The sequence below is a fragment of the Zeus faber genome (assembly GCF_960531495.2).
Source record: "Zeus faber genome assembly, chromosome: 2".
Classification (NCBI taxonomy): Eukaryota; Metazoa; Chordata; class Actinopteri; order Zeiformes; family Zeidae; genus Zeus; species Zeus faber.
Genome location: NC_137189.1, coordinates 25403186 through 25420640, shown reverse-complemented (window position 1 = coordinate 25420640; position 17455 = coordinate 25403186). Strand labels below are relative to the sequence as shown.

Below are 17455 nucleotides of genomic sequence, written 5' to 3'. Positions count from 1 at the left end.
ACATGCGGCTCTGGAGCCGCGGGTTGCCGACCCCTGTCCTAGGGGATCCCCAGGCCCCAGGTTGAAAACACACTGGTCCTACAACGGCACTATCTCTGGGGTAGTCTCAGACGTCTCACACATATATGCGTATTTCTAAAAGCGTAGTATCTTCCTCTGCGTTATGGCATCCCGTCCACACCAAAACAGCCTTTCAGCTCACTGAAAACGAAGCTTTTGAAAAGAACCTTCCAGGGCGAAGAGTTTTCAAAACTCAGTTTTCTGCGTGTTCCTGTAGAGTAGTGAAACGGAGTGTGGCGGATAAAGGGGCGCGGTCAAGCACCGGCTGCAGACGACAGCACGGTTCCCTTTTCCCGCGGCCACCAAGCTGCCTTGAATCGGCCCAATCAGCGCCCGCACAGCCCTGATTGGTCCAACTCGCGACAGGGAGTTTTCATTAATGTCTTGTTTGTCTTACCGAGGAGATTGGCGCACGGGCTCGTGAGCAGCCCAGGAGCTACCGCCATTCCTCCTGTGCCCGAGGACTATTATCCGTCATTTTATAATAGACGCTCATATATATATATAGATAATTGTGGCCTGCGTGCCAGAGGCTGAAATTGACAATAAAAACTCAAGCCATGTTGGCGCACCATGGCCAGAAAGACTCCGTCGCCCTCCCTGAACCCTTAACTGTGGGTAGAGAATCCCACACAGAGGTTTCGCAAAAGTTTGAAGCATGCGCCAGAAGCCCACAAACAATGGGGGACTACCGGTGTGTTAACGTGCGGCTAGTGCTGTTGGGTTTTATTTAGGGTGACCACATTTTCTAACCCCCAAACTGGGACCCTTAAGTGTAACACACGTTCATGTATGTGCTTATCCACACACCATAAGCGCTTTCATCAGGATGGGGGACAATTATTATTATTATTATTATTATTATTAGTAGTAGTAGTAGTAGTAGTAGTAGTAGTAGTCGTACTAGTATTTTAACTGTAGTGAAAACTGGGAAAGTTTTGGAGTGAATGTTGAAAACCTGGACATTTTAGTGTTTTACAGATATTTGTCGGGATTCGCGACACACAGCTTAAATCGGGACAATCCCGGACAAACTGTGATGTCTGGTCACCGTACCCGAGGTATACGTTCCCAAGCCGGCTGACCATCACCGACAGAGTTGGAACATCCTCTAGTGCAGCGGTGCCAAACCACCGGGCTGCGGTGCATTTGTCACCGCCCCTTGAGAACACGGGTTGCAGATCTGTGATCTGCTACAGCAGCAGGGAATTGAGTAAATTAAATACATCTAAATACATCATGAATAAAAACACACTTTTTATTATCTTTGTTTGGAGCAAAGATCGCTCTGATCAGAGCTGATCCCCCCCCCACACACACACATTTGAAAAATTGTAATAGATTTGAATATATTCACACTCATGTGTTTTTTCAGAAGGAATATTCAAATGTGATCTTTGGTCAATGTTGACAGCCCTACAGAATACAGAAAACGTCCAACAGTTCTTAATCCACCTCTCCGTCTGCAGTTTAAAGTACGCCAATCGCATGGTGTTCTCCTAATGTTCTTCTGTGGTATTTGACACCTACCACCTTATTGCCACCTACTGGCCTGGCATGTTTATGTGAGTGCTTTCAATCGTTTTTTGAGTTCTCTTGTGGGCGGAGATATTTACAAAAACACTATTGGTGTGGACAGGATTTTTATTTAATTTTTTTTAGGTGAGGGGGGAAAAAATGTGTTTTCAGAAATACCCATATACAGTACATGTGCACCTCAGCAGAGTGGATTTCTGCCTCAACCAGGTCTTGACCTTTCATCTAATAAATGTACATATTTCTGAAAACGCCCGACACTGTGTTGCGTTATCCGACACCCACGGCGTCTGGGGGTCAATGCCTGACGATTGGAATGCAGGAGTTCTATGACACCAGCGTTTTACTGGTACGATGCTTCTGTTCTTCATATTTCCCTTTGGCATCGTCGTCATTAGAAACTTCCTGTCGTGAATCCAATTAAGCTCATTCACATCGAAATGATGCATGGAGTCAGATAGAGCCATTATCATTGATGATTATTTTAACTGCACAGAAGATTGATCGGTCCGTCTATCTATCTATAGTTCTATCCATCTATCGTTTTATCATCCCATCCATCTTCTTCTTCTACCGTTCTATCATTCTTATATTTAACTGTCATGTTTGTTCTTACAAGTTCTTAAGGGTATCTATAAATATAATTAAATTCAAGTACATTATTTGATACAGGGGTTCTTAATGTTTTGGGGCCTTTAAGCCAGTTTTTAGGTCCCAAATTCTTGTGACAACAGTAATTACAGAGTTTGAGAATTTATTCTCATACTCTTGAGGCTGAATAAAAATCCTACTGAACAACATTAAAACTAACATTAAAAGGTCAAAGTGCAGATATTCCACATGGTGTGATGGGAAACTGTTTCATGAGAATTTGAGTTTTGGCAACATCTATTCAATCATAGAGCACGGAGGGAGCTCCACATGGATTATATAGAAATTATTTTATATTTCAATCAAATTAAACTATAATTTTACAAAAAAATATATCACTCAAATATGAAATGGCCCCATGCGGTGTCTGCTGTTTGGAGAAATGTTTTTTGTCATTTGGAGGTGAAAGGTATTTTCTTGGCGTTGCTTGCTTACCTTGTAGGCTTTCATGATGTCCACCGTGTCCACGGCCGTCTGCTCCAGGACACCCTGGTTCTGCAGCAGCGACCTCACTGTCTCTTCCATCCTGGAAGAAAGAGGGAGGGCAAGGTTTGGATACCTGGAATAACACCTGGAATACCCAAGATACCTGGAATACAACCTGGAATACCCAAGAGACCTAGAATAATACCAGGAATACTCAAGAGACCTGTGATAATACCTGGAATACCCAAGAGACCTGGAATAATACTATGAATACCCAAGAGACCTAGAATAATACCATAAATACCCAAGAGACTTCGAATAATATCTAGAATACCTTGAATACCTGGAATAATACCTTGGATGATACCTGGAACACATAAAATACCTGAAATACTAAGATGCGTGAAATAATACCTGGAATACCCAAGATACCGAGAATAATACCTGGAATAATACCTGTAATACCCAAGAGACCTGGAATAATACCTGGGATAATACGTTGGATACTATATATATATATATATATATATATATATATATATATATATATATATATATATATATATATATACACACACATACACGACTGCATGTTATCACTCGTGTACATTATGTATATTTATTTAATTGTTCTTTTTTTTTATTATTAATTCTATAGTCTACTGTAGGACACAAGTACAGAAGTGTGTGAATAAATAAGTCATATGTATATACATTGGAAATGTATATGGGTGTGTGTGTGTGTGTGTGTGTGTGTGTGTGTGTGTGTGTGTGTGTGTGTTATTAGGCAGAAAAGTGCAATCACACAGAGTCAAACATTGTGTGACTTTAACCTTGACACTGTGGCCTTCTCACAACAATAGGAGCTGAAGCAGAGGAGAACCTGTCTCATCCTATTTTCATCTGAATAAGTCACAGCTGTCCCTGAAAACCTTGAAACCTCTGCTGAGCGCTTAGCGTTTGTTTGAAGCTGCAGATAAAGTGCTCACAAAGTCCTCAGACACCCAGTCCCCACCAAGTCACACAGGAACAGAAAGTCAGAGAGCGCTGATTTCAACCACACTCGATCACAGAGCACTGATTAAAAACAAAGAGTTGAGGAATCTGAGTTTCGGAAAGAAGTTATTTAAGAAATAACCATTATCAGTGGGAAAAATGACTGGTGAACTTTTTCACATTTTCTTCTAGTTTTTGGACTTCACAGTATTCCTGTTCCCTGGTCGCTCTCCACTCTCCATCTTGGGTTGCTGGGTTGTGGTTCTAATCCGGGTCTGGGTTCTGGGTGGGTGGGGGGCTGGGGAGGGACCATATGTCCGCCTCCCTCAGGCATCAAAGCCGGTGGTAATCAGGCCCTAAATGCCCAGAGAACCATAGCACCACGCCGGCAGACTGCTCCACTTTAGTCGGCGGCTTCAATCAGCGTAACCTCTCCTGCAGAGAAGAGCTGAGGAGGAGTCAGGAGGTAAGGGGCTATCTGACATGAGGGATCAGGGCTGATGGGCACTGAAGACCACCCCTACAAACACTGGAAATCCCTCTACTGGCTGCAAAATCCCTCTACATACAGTACATCTACATGAAAGTACATATACTGTATGAGGAGGTAATGGTGCCAAATCCAGAGCTTACATACCACTAAATTGCCACTATTCAGGCGGGACACAGGCCTTTTTGCTTTGTGATTCACCTTCAGCTACACTTGGCTGAGCGTGGTTTAAGCCTGACCTTGGTTACTGTCGCTACTACCAGCAAACACTGCTGGTAATAAAAGAATAAGCTGCTGAAACAAACCAGCGATCTCGGAAGATCATGTTGGAGAATGAAGTTGTGAAACATTCATTTGGAATCACTTGATGACACTTGTACAACTTCTCCGGCATCCCCCCTGAAGCTCTGTTGTGTCCCCGTCCTGGGGGACATGGACCCCCATCTGAGAACCACAGCCTTAGAGGAATTGATGAGAAGCAAAGCCTGTCTCTTTTGAGACCAGTTATTTGGGAGATGACAGAGATTTGTTTTCCTTCTCTGTCGCTAGAGTAGTTCCACTGTGCAGCCTCTAAGACATAATGAGTGAAATTTATGTAGGATAAAGGTATAGATTTCCCTGAATAAATAAAAGTTACAAATATGTCAGCGAAAATTGCAGTTGAAATATAAGCATAAACAATCGCAGCCACACAGAAAATCAAACTTCCAGCAGTTCTAAAAATACTCTAAAAATATGTAACTTTATGACTGAAGGGGGGTCTTGGGTGGACCCCCAGCAAGTTCTGGATCTGCACCCATCTGTCCCAACGCTCCACCTGGAGGACAGAGAGCCTTTGTAGCTCTAGGTAGAACCAGGGAGCGTCTCACTCTCTGTCCCATTTCCATTTCAAAGAAACGCTGTGGCAGCGCTGGCAGATGTGGGACCACCTCCCCAGGAAGATGCAGGGTCTTTGTTGGGGGGCCGCGGGTGGTCCGTAGCAAGCTGACCAGAAGGACCAGGATCTACCTCTACCTCCCTATAAATACCACTTCTTCTCCTCTACCTCCATCAACTCTACCTCCATTCTACATTCTACCTTTACCTCTACTCTTCCTCTACCTAAACTCCACACTACCTCTATTGTCCCTCTACTCTACCTATACTCTATCGCCACTCTACTCCACTTCCACTCTACCTCACTCTATTCTACTGTATCTTTTTTCTCTATAGGCCTCAATACGTGCTATAGATTAATGAGTCTGTGTCGGAACAAGGGAGTCCGCCGAGCTCCAGTGATTTATTTTCAGAGGAAACTTGTATTACTGTAACAATCTCCCTCAACCAGTAACCAGAGTTTCACACCAGCAGCTCTAACCCATCCCCCCAATAAACAGCACTTGTTCTCACTGCCTCGTCGTTAAGCACCTTAAAAGATGAATCATTACTGTTCTAATTAGCGTGGAGTTGTGTGCTGCTGGTTGTAATCAGCGCTCCATCACATGTGATTATTGGAAGTAATTACCCGAAGCTTCTTATTTACTTTGCTGCGCTGCACAAATTGCTCTACAAGAACAAAACTACAGCTTGGAGTTGACAACAGGCCAGAGTTTTACTGCCAGGGCTTGAACAAACACGTATTTATAACCACGCTGCACGACATCAAGCTTTATATTTCGCCACATGTTGACACGGATGAAAAGACGGATAAACATTCTCATTACCTCTAAATAGAGACAAATAAAAAAATGTACATGGTATATTTTCATCTAAATATTGATGAAAGTGGTGGATTTCCTCAGGGAGCCTCGAGAAGATGTGTCAGCTTGTTAATTCAGTTTTAAAGGTACAATTTTGTCCATTCCTACTTTCTTTCCAAGGAAAGAAGACGTTGTGGACAACTCGATGGATCAAAGTGTCGAGCCAAACAATCTCTTTTTGTAATGACTTTGAAATGTGCTATCACCATGGGCTATGTTTACCAAACCCCTTCTTAACATTCAGGACAGAATCCTAAATGCTTTCTGATGGATGGAATGGACAAACACAACATTCTGTTTTATATCGGACCAAACCACTCCTCTCAGGGTAATTCATCTCAAAGAGCTTGTTTATGCCCTACAACAAACATCACTGGGAGTGTGCGTGTGTGTTTGTGCACTCGCTCGCATGTGTGCGTGTTTGTGCATGCGCGTCTGTGTGTGTGCGTGTTTGTGTGTGTGTGTGTGTGTGTGTGTGTGTAGGGACATGTGTGTGCATGTATTTGCATGTTGTGTCAGTATTTGCATGTATGGTGGGGGATGGGGGGGTCCTGGCTATTAAAGCAAAGCAAACTGTGACTCTTCTGACCCTCACGGCTCCAGGAAGTTCAATTAGACCCAGATCAATCTGAGGTCAACGAGATTTGACTTGTCATCAACACTGAACTCGGTTTTGCGGAAATGACTTCTCGTCAGGTGGAGTCGTGACATTTACATGAAACCTTTAAGTAAAGCAAACTACATTTATACTTTGAAACCACTAGGGCTAGGGACGATATTGGCAACATCAAATATCACAAGGTTGGGATGATTATTATTGGGGCTGTCGTAAGAAAAACAGTGTCTGAGAACCAGTCATTAGTAATGTGGATATTCTGGTCATTGATTAGATCAGCAGACTGTCTGTGATGTTCAGAAGACTGCATTACATACTGTAATAGATCGTTTTAATGTAATACATTACTTTATGCAATGTTGCTTAAAGACATTTAACTATATTGCCGTGTTACCAGAAGCACAATCCCAGACCAGATCTACAGTAACAATTATATCGATATATCATCCAGCTCTAACAACAACAGACATTTTGGAAACAATGACTGTATATCTTTAAATATTTATTATTAACATACTTGTGCAGTGGACATTCTAGTTAATTAATTATCTGACTTCCTGTTTGTCCATTTCACCACCGAATCGAATTCCATCAGAACTCAAATGCATTTTCTTTCCATGTGTTCCTGTCAAAATCTTTGCAGTGAAGGCTCTGCAGCTCTTTGAGCCAAATAAAACCAAACAAACCAGCGAACAAAGGGAACAAATTCCTCCAAAAATCTCTAGCCAATCTCACCAGTAAACCACACAAGCCCGACTCACTCCGACTTACCCCATTCCGAACTTCCCGCCACTTTTGACCAGGCCGCTTTTCCGGAAAAAACTCAAAACCACAGTGCACACGTCCCTAAGCTCCATGTCGAGTGAGAACATCCAGTGAGGTTCAGCTTCCACCAGCTGCAGGAGCTTTACTGACCCAGACGCTGGGGCTGAGATGTGGCTCTGTGGGCTGAACTGGGGCTGAACTAGGCCATGTGCTCGTCACAGCAGCCGGGAGCTTTCCCCCCCATCGACAGACTTTCTGCCCGGTAGCACAACCCCTGCTCTCATTTCAAACTCCCTGTCGCCAGTGATTCATTATCCCACAGCGACCAGAACAGAGGACAGCAATCTGAGCAAGTACTTTCCCACATGTCCACAGGTCCACATGTCCATATGTCCCACGTTAAGCTCCACCCGAAAGCAGAGGACCCCCGCTGAGAGGGCCGTTAGCCCCGGATCAGACCCAGATCCGGCTGCGGGATCTAAGGATGTGGAAACCAGGGCTAACACCACGTGCACACACCCCATCAGTGGGGGCGTGTGTGTGTGTGTGCGCTGAGAAGCCGACATGGGCGACTTTATTAGCTCACAGGGATTAGGAGGCTTTGTGCTTCAGCAAAGTAACACTTTCTGTGCAAGACAAGAGAACATGCAGCACCACCTCATCCAATATAGAGCCACCATTCGGCTCTGTGTGGGCTAAATTAAACACATTTCAATTAATTCCCTCATAGACAACAATCTGTATTTATTTTGATCTGGATTGATGTAAAGGTTTCACTCCTCTGGCTGTGATTTTGCCGGTCGTTCTCTCCTAAACCCTCAATATTTCAACCCTCCTCTCAGTCACAGCTGCGATAAACGAAAACCACAACCTCGAGCTGCACAATTTCACATGAAGCTTTCACTCTAATAAAATGTCTTGTCACTGAATGTTTTTGGCCCAATTACCTTGGGGACGAATAAAAGCCTTTCAAAATAAAGTCCTTATTCAGAAAAACACTGAAGTCACATTAAGTGGGAATGAATAGCAATGAATAGCAAGTTTAATGGAGGAATAAAAAAAACATCCAATGTCAGAATCTAAATCAGCAAACAGACAAATCTCTCCACGTCTGACCTCTCCAAGAAGACTCAAAATGCAGCGTCAGATTAAAGGCGACAAAAGGCTAAATTGAGGCAAACTTTCTCTGTTTGGCTTTGGGTCACGCTCTGTCATCCCAGACCTCTGCTAATCAGATTTGACCAACCAACAATCCTCAAGATGCTGAGACGAGAAGCAGAACAATCACCTGTTTCTTCTGAACGAGGCCATGAGGCGAGGCTCGTGTGACTATGACTCTGACGACTACAATCCCTTCATTCAAACTCCTGTTGGAGTTCTGGAAAAGGAAATCTCCCATCTATTTCTCAATTTTTTTTCTTGCAAACTCTCCTCCTCTGCACGCTCACCAGGCTTATTGCCAAAGTTATCCCCACACTAAGCCCTGTTGATCCTCTTTGAGAATTTGTTTTGTTTGCTGTTTCCATCTAGAAAGCAACCCTCTCCTCTACATCTACTTACCTCTATGTCAAACCTCCCACTCACTATGTGTACTCTACCTCCCTGTACTCTACCCCTCTCTGCATGCAGCCAGGTCCCTTCCTGAGAGGGAAGAGGGTCGTGTCCTGGATTGGGAAAGCCAGAGTTCCCCCGGTCGAACTCGATCAAAGGCCTCTAGTCCACCGTCCATGTAAAAGCCATCGGGCCGGGTCATGACCGTTACTTCGGGATTGCGTTACAACGGTTCGCGGCCTTGTGACCACTGACTCTCACTCGTGACCCTTGACCCCCATCAACAAGATGCACATGACGGAGGAAAGTTCTGAAGATGAAAGAGGCAAAGGCCAAAGCGGTTAGCATGTCCGGGGAAACGTATTTCATCCACACATGAAAGTCACTAGCACTAGCAGCAGCTTCATGAATGATGGGCTGTTAAATGTTCTTAACAAAGTTAGAATGGCCGTCAACTCCAACACTAACAGCTTCCCGTTTAACATTAAATGCTTTAACATTCACTGGAGAACAGTTGAGGATGAACTGTGTCCCACAAAGCCCACAAATTAAACCCAGACCATGCCAGTGCCAAATTATGTTTTAGCCTGTGTACTGCCCCTACCCCTGACCGCTTGAAAAGGCGGAAACACCATTGGTTTAACAAGGAATTAACTATTACAAAATGTGGCAAAATGAAATAACCTGCACGAAACTTGCACACACAGCCGTGTTGGACCCTCTAGCAGTCGCACCTTATTTAGAAACATCTAGAGAGCATATTCTCGACAGTCTTCACACAAGTTCAGTTTTGGCCTTTAAGAAGCTAAAGCCTCTGTGTGAATCAACCTGTTGGATTTTACCAGAATGTTGATAAAGACATAGAAAAGACAATTTAAGTGAAGAGAGAAGAGAGAAAAAGGTGGGGCACCAAAAAGGAAAGAGAGACAGAGACAGTAAGACAAATGTTAGAATGGTCAGACAGACAGACCTGGACTAAACAGACCGATGGGAAATAGAATTGTTGATAACAGTGTTGAGGTCCATTATTCACACCAGGAACCCCAGCCGCCCCCCGGAGTCCTCCAGGGACGTAGGAGTGGAAGATGGATGAGGGATGATGGACCAAGACTCGGGTCAAAATACACAGTCAAACCAGGACCACATGAGATTCCAGGACCAGGCTCAAGCACCTCTTGACATTAAACCAGACCGAGGTAACGGCTACTCTGAACCTGGTGATGGTCACAGAGAAGACTGGACTTCCAGAGGGTCAGACGATGCGGCTCATTCATAATCTTGATAAAAACCTGCTTCACATTTGCAGCAACCCTAGTGGTTTCTGACTGCCACTAACAACAAAATGTGCTGTGCGGCAGATGTGGAGGCTGCTGTCCAGGTTAATTTTACAGGTACTTCTAAAAGTTATTGTCGGTCGTGGAATAAGTCACCGCGAGTATATTTTTGATGGTCACTTTCCGTTTTGAACCCTGCAGACTGTCCACCTTCTTGGGACCTTATGGACGTGGCTTCGCTGCGTGTGGCCAGCGTGCAGCACATGTAGCGCACACAGCGCATGTCGTTTGGCCGCAGGCTGCGATCGACAGCGCAGAGGGAGCCGTGGTATTGTGTACGGATGTCCTACTTTCACAAAAGCTTGTAATCTGACCTCAATTGGCTCCAACATGCACATGATGGCAAGCGTGCTTAATCCGAAGCGGAAGTGTGTGGATCGGATTGCGTGTGTGTCTTGATGGGTATGTGTGTGTGTGTGTGTGCTCTAGTGACACGGTTACAACTAGTTGTAGAGCACATTCTGATACACAAACCCAGCTTTGTGCTCTACACTGGTCGTATTCTGGAGTAAAAGTGAATGGATTTAGGCCAAAGCGCTTCTAGTCATCGGTTTATTAAAGGAAAGCGAAATAACCAAATAACTAAACATTTTAGGTTAAATTGGGTGTCATTTCACGACCACTTCAAACAGCACATTCGGAGGAGAAAGGTGGAGACGGGCTCATAAAGCCGCTAAATACAAGGTGTTCCCAAAATAGTCCAGACACCTATTATCTGTTTAACAGTCATCCTCAGAAGGCGGGAACCAGGAAGTGCCTTCAAAGACATTTCACCCCCCCAATACACCCTCCAAAATTCCCTAATGTTAATGGTCCCAGATGTGTCGCACCGAACAGGGGCCCGATTCATCCGGCCCCCCACCCCGCCAGCCGGGTGGAAGAGGTGGAGGGGGTTTGTAGGGGTGAATTCACCAAACTCTGAACCACTTTAGCCCAGGATGCTATGGACAGGGGAAGGGGGGGGTGATATCCCTGTAATTGCAATTACAGGGATATCCTAGTTCTGCATGCTAACTGTGTAAGCATCAATGGTCAATGCATTGCTGCAGATGTGAAATTAGGAAGAAAAACCTACCGGTATCACAAAAGCTGAGTTATTCAAGTTATTCGTGTTTCATCAAAAAACAAACCAAGAATAAAAAATAGCGACCGGCAATAACAAAATGCAGCTCATGTAGCAACATGTGCACGCAAGGTTGATCTCGGGGTAGTGGTGGGTGCGTGTGCCCGCGTGTGTGCATGATGTCCAACACTTCATAAAACCTTAGAATCCCGAATTAGCATTTTCCGTCAGAAATGTTCATTTGTGTTGTGCCAGCAGGTAGCCTGTAGGGTAAGCGGTAGCTGCCAGTGGTCGGACTGTTATGCTTGTTTGCAGCCTGATTATAATTCCACTTTCATCATTCAAGCCACAGCCGCTTAATTAGCTATACGCAAATCAATCGCCGCCGGGGGTCAAACAGATTTCAGTCTATTTAAAAGATTGGACGTCCACTTAACATGATTTGCAGGTATTATCTCTGAAGACACATTGATGGACTGAGGTTTCTGTTCCCAACGCTGGACAAATTACAGCCTCAAATCAATCAGCAGATATGGAGCAAAGTCCCATGGCGACAGGAATAACTCTGGATTAAAGCAACGAGTGGAATGAGAAGTGGCTTAAACGTGGCCATGTGCATATTAATGACTGTGTGTGTACCTGTTGGATTTAAAGATGAAGGACCGTTTGCAGAACATACCAAGCACAGCAATGCACTAAACACCAGCTTTCTTATAGCGCTACGTCAGTTCTTCATTTCAACTGTATTGGATCAGTGCATGGCTGCAGATGGGGTGACTGTGAAATTGTGAACATACCCTTTGCAGATCTTAGGATTTTGCCCCCAGAGAAACATGCAAGTGCAACATCATTGTCGTTGCCGTCCTTGTCCAAATAAGAAATTCTGGAACAAAATCCTTATTTGTCTATGTGTACTGATTAAAATTTTCTCCATCCTGGTCTGTTTTTGTCTTGGATATTTCACAATCTGAAACTGCAGATACTTGTTTAAGTGTATATACTTTAAAGAGAGTGGAACCTGCTTCACTGGGTCAGGGATTCTTGTCCCGCTGACCAACTCTTCCTTCTAATTCAGACTTAAGGCGCCCGTCCATCTGCCGCCCCCACAGCATCACCCACTGCTGCACCATCACAGCATGCTAATCCCATCAACGTCCAGGTGCACATGAACAGCCATGCCCGCTTACGCTCTCCTGCTCGTTCCCATTCACACAAGCACCCAGCAACATTTCCACAGAGAGTACCGGAGTCTTTCCAGTGAGAAAGGGAAGACGCTGTGTACAAGTGAAATTGAAAGAGAAGCCACCAGTGTTGCCAACTCGCCGACTTTCTCACTAGATTTAGTGACTTTTCAGACCATTGAGGAAAGGCTAGAAATATATTAAAGTATATTATATTGCAGTTTCTCCCCATGCATCATCTCTTATGCCAACAGCGCCCGGATCACTCCCTCTCCTCTGGGCAGTCAGCAGGTGTGGGCGTGGCCAGAGAGCTGTACAAGCTGAGCTGCGCATGCCTGCCAGACAGAGTGCCCAACGACCAATCACTGATCACCATTTCTTTAATTGTAATTTGATACTGATTCATAAATAGTTTTGCATAAATAAATAAATAGATAAATCAATACCTAGTTTTAGATAATAAATATTTCACTCTATAATACATACACAAGATAGAATAATATTTTCTCTGATCCCTCTTTGATATGTAAATAGTTTGTTTGAGCTTCTCTCTCACTCTTTCTCTACAGATCTCTCGATTAGGGTGTTCCTATAAAAATGCCTCCCTTTATAGATTTTTTTAAAACTTATTTACTTCAGATATAGGATGTCCCTGTAGTTACTTTGTGATTATTTGTCTAAATATTTCTCTATCTACCTTTAATATGACTTAAGGTGATCTCTCTTGTCACAACCACTAAGCCTTATGCAAATTAATGTGTGATGACATCATCAATGTGCAAAAGAGCGCATGCCGTCATCTGGTGACTTTCAGTGACTTTTGGAGCTAGTGCTAGCTACTTGCATTGGAAAACAGTTGGCAACACTGGAAACCACCCCAGTTCCCATTGAAGGGATTCTCCAGTTTTGGGAAGTAAATTCGCTCTTTGACGTTCTTACCCATGCTCAGAAGAGAAGGCTGATACCAATTCCATCATTTTGTGAATGTAGCCACATTTAAACAACTAAGATCTCTGGTTTTGTGTTCAAGCAAATTGCTTGAATCGTATCCCTTAAATAACTCAGTTTCTAAGACGCTGGAAGGTCTATTTCCGTCATTTCACAGGAGCTAGCCTAGTTCATCCCCTCTGCAGCCATTGTGTGGAGCATACACAGCCGTCGCTACCTCTGTACTAGACACAGGGTTGAAATTGGAATCGACCTTCTGGTCTGAATCTGGGTAAAATAAGCAAAAAGTGAGTTTCCTAAAAAGAGTTTCCCTCTCAAAGCTTTGTTTGCCGAAACAGCAGCGATTCCAGCATGATGACGACGAGCGACGATGGGGAAAGCCCTTTGGGTGGAGGCGTTGGGGTTGAGCAAGCGGCTCATTTCGATACACGTTTCATGAGGGAATTTTAGTTGATTTGGTTGGGGCCTGGTCGCTGCATGGCGGTCACCCGGTGAAAACCATCCATCTCCAACGACACACAGCATGGCAACACTCATCTGTCACCAAGGGGACTGGAGCAGGAGCCAATAGGAGGAAAAACTTAATTAATCTAATTTTTCTCTCCTAGAACCATAGAACGGTGCTGCCCCGTCTGAGAGACGCCACCTCAGGTCATCCTTTCAGGACTAGATCATAAATCGACACAAAACTCAGATTAGGGATCTCATCCGTCCATGAAGCAGAGTCAGAAGCTCATTTTTGGGACAGGTATACATGCAGACAAGGGATTCATCTTCATACAAACCCCAACAGGAAGCATTAGAAAATAGACAGAGGGTAAATAAAAAGAATAAACAAGGGGTTATGTACTTCATAACCAATCAAAAGGTCACAGTTGTTGCCTTTGTAATGCTACTGCCAGAACACGACAGTAATGGTTGCCCAGTGGCCCCGGGCAAACCAGATTTGGGCCACTGTAAGCCATCTGGTACTGTACGGTCTGGTTGCCCCGTTATGGGGCTCTTTCCATACAATAAAATCCAGTGCTACGTGTTTGTACCATCGGATGAGGTACAAATCCCTTTATTCCTCGCATGAAGCAAGGCACCGTTCTCCCAGCGGGTCATGGCTGCTTCCCTGCGCCCAAGAGGTTTCCCTGGTTTTATCTGTCTTCCCCCGAGTCGTACCAATTGAGTGAGCTTCATTATTTATGATTTTTAATTATTTAAAGGTTTTAATTTTAATGAAATGGCTCAAACCGCTGTGAGGTGATGAGTTTCTGACGCTGTTTGGTTCAGACTCTACAACACCAATAAAGACATTTTTAAGAATGTAATAAATCCGCAGAATGGCTCTTGAACGTCCCAGCGGCTCTGACCTCCTCAATCCAAACTCGGGGGACATTATGGAATGTGCTGGATTTTTCTGTGCCGACTTAATAAGGGGATAAGCATTAATGTGAAATCTTCTGACTGTACGTAAGTGGAGCACCCAACTTTCATCATCTCATTACGGCCTTATCAGTCTGCCACGGCGTGGTCCGCCGTGGATTTGTGATTCGCCAGGTGGCGCCGTCACACCTCAGTGGTCATGTGATGAACTGGATGAGCTGGGGGAGGAAGACGTCGACAAGGGCGACGGCAAGGGCAGCGTCTGATCACTTTGCCCGTCACATGTTCCCTGTTCTCTTTTTCATCACGCTCAGTCTGTTTGTGGTTCAGCTAAGACCGGGCTCGGCTGATCCCGGTCAGTTGATCCCATCCTTGTATTGAGATCACAGGCCATCATTATCTTTACTGGACACACAGGGATGAAATTGTTTTAAACCTTCTCAGCTGAATCGGTGTAAGATGGACACAAAGAAAAGCATCGGTATAACAGCTGTATCTGCTGAAGTTGCATTGATCCTACATAATGACAAAAAGTGCGACGATAAGGGAATGAAAATGTTGGGGTCGAGTGGTGGAGTCAAGATGCTCCGGTCCAAATGGACAGAGCTGGAGTATGATTGAACCAGGCGATGGCAGATCATTTAGACGACAAAATACCTCCTCAACTTGGTAGTAATCTAAACGGGCAACATGCTGCTGGTGCTCTACCTTTAGGAGTGGGCCACTTGGTGTTTTATAGAGCAGTGGTTCTGCACCTTCTCTACATCCAGGAGCCTCAGTTTGATCCGTTTGATCAGATTCAGTCTCTGGATCCAAACTGAGATTAATATTTTTATTGATGGATCTGATTTAGTCTCTCTACTCTAGTTAGGGTCCAAACAGTCATTAATGTACATTCTACCATTTCAATGAAATAACAGAGAAATTTAATGAGTAATCATTTTGCTGAGGACCCAACGGAACCTCTGGATGGACCCCTCGGGGTCCCCGGACCTAATGTTAAGAACCACATATAGTGTAGTATAGGTATAGTGCATACTTTTAGAAAATCTCAACAACACACTGGAAGCGGCTGGAAAGTCTCTTCAGTCCAGTTGAGTCCAGAAATATGCCGTGATGTAGGGAACTGATACTGGTCCAGACCTCAAACCCAAACCTCTGCTCCACAGTGAAGAACATTTGTGAGAGCAAAAACGTATTTTTCAAGGAAAAATAAGTGTCCGTATCTCGAAAACGCAGCAGAGTGCTGATGTTAAAACTGACATTATCAATCAAAGTCCAGACATTCCGTATTTCATATTTGATGCATTTTTGAGTATCAGATCTATTATTAATTCATAGATCATCGAGGGAGCTCCATGTGGATTCTATAGAAACAAATCAATCAAATATCAATAACATCGGCATGAGAAATGTCCCCTGTGTACCCATCAAAATGACCCCCACGTCGATCCGGAAACATGGCGACTATGTCAAGCTTCCAGAAAGTGGGCGTGGCTCTACCTGGAGAAGTTCTGCTGCAGCGACACCATGTGGCACGGTCCGAGCTGCGACTCCTGCGTGGCCTCGTCAACTCGCTTCTCCACGTCCAGTCGCAGCCGTCGCTCTTCCTCTAACTCCAGGATCAGCTTCTCACGCTGCCACACAGAAACACATGGACAAACTTCAAAAAACTTTAAACCATTTAAATGTTTACCCTCCTGTCCAGACAAAACCTTTTTTCTTTATTTTCCAGCCCTTCATCACTTTAAACTACATATCCTGGTGTTTGTCTGCTTGTTCAGTATATTACTGTATATGGAGTTTTAGGTAAAGGTTAACATCCATCCAGACGGTCATGATCTCTAAATAACTGACAGGGTGACCAGGTCTGCTTTCTCTCTAAAGGAGGTTATTTAGTGATATTGACTGTCTGGCTAAACATTATATTGCTAATTACTTATTATTAATGAAATAATACACTGAGAATGATTTTAGAACTAATATGACTAGTAATAAAACCGGTATGTCTGCTTTCATAACTAGTACATCTAGTTATATTACCAGTATGTCTAGTTTTATAATTTGTATGTCTAGTTTTATCACTAGAATAACTCGTTTTTTATTTAGTATGTCTAGTTTTATAATTACTGTAGTATAACTTGTTTTAGAACTACTATAACTCGTTTTATAACTAGTATGTCTAGTTTTATAACTAGTAGTCTAGTTTGAGATTCCATTGATAAAATAGTCACAGCAATGGAGTGAACTGTATTCCTAGGTATGAATAAACCATTTACTCTGATAACTATAATTTGAGAAAATAATAACCTATTTCCTGTTGTTAATGTTAAACTGGACACGTGTCTTCCATTATAGTGTCTATGTAGCACCACCAGATGGCGCCACTAGCTGGTGTTAGCATTAGCATGGCGCAGAGTGACGCGAGGGACGTGGAACCAGGAGGAGTGGATGCTGTGACAACAGTCACTAGTAACAGATCAGCGCTGGTTGTTGCTACTGACCAATCAGGATCCTCCAGAGAGATACAAGCCCTGATCTCCCTGCCGGAGGTTATTTTGTGATAGTGAACGTCTGGCTGCATGTCATCCTTCCCATAACTCCACACACAAGGTGGCGTAGGTGTGAAAGCCCTGAGCCACGTTTCTTCATTCTCGATCGACTCTGTTTTGCTCGGGGTCGGACATGGTTCCCGACCCCTGATATTCCGTGGAGCTGGCGGTATTCT

The 17455-nt window shown here is 44.0% G+C and overlaps 1 protein-coding gene across 1 annotated transcript in view; it reads right to left on the bottom strand.

The window, feature by feature from the left end:
- LOC307246232 (nck-associated protein 5-like) overlaps positions 1–17455 on the bottom strand; it is a gene marked incomplete at its 5' end in the record, with an annotated part of 177029 nt that overhangs the window by 61848 nt on the left and 97726 nt on the right. The window contains 2 exons of the mRNA XM_080022094.1: positions 2683–2773; positions 16231–16364. Of these exons, the coding sequence (XP_079878220.1) occupies positions 2683–2773; positions 16231–16364 (225 nt within the window). The remainder of the gene's footprint in view (positions 1–2682; positions 2774–16230; positions 16365–17455) is intronic.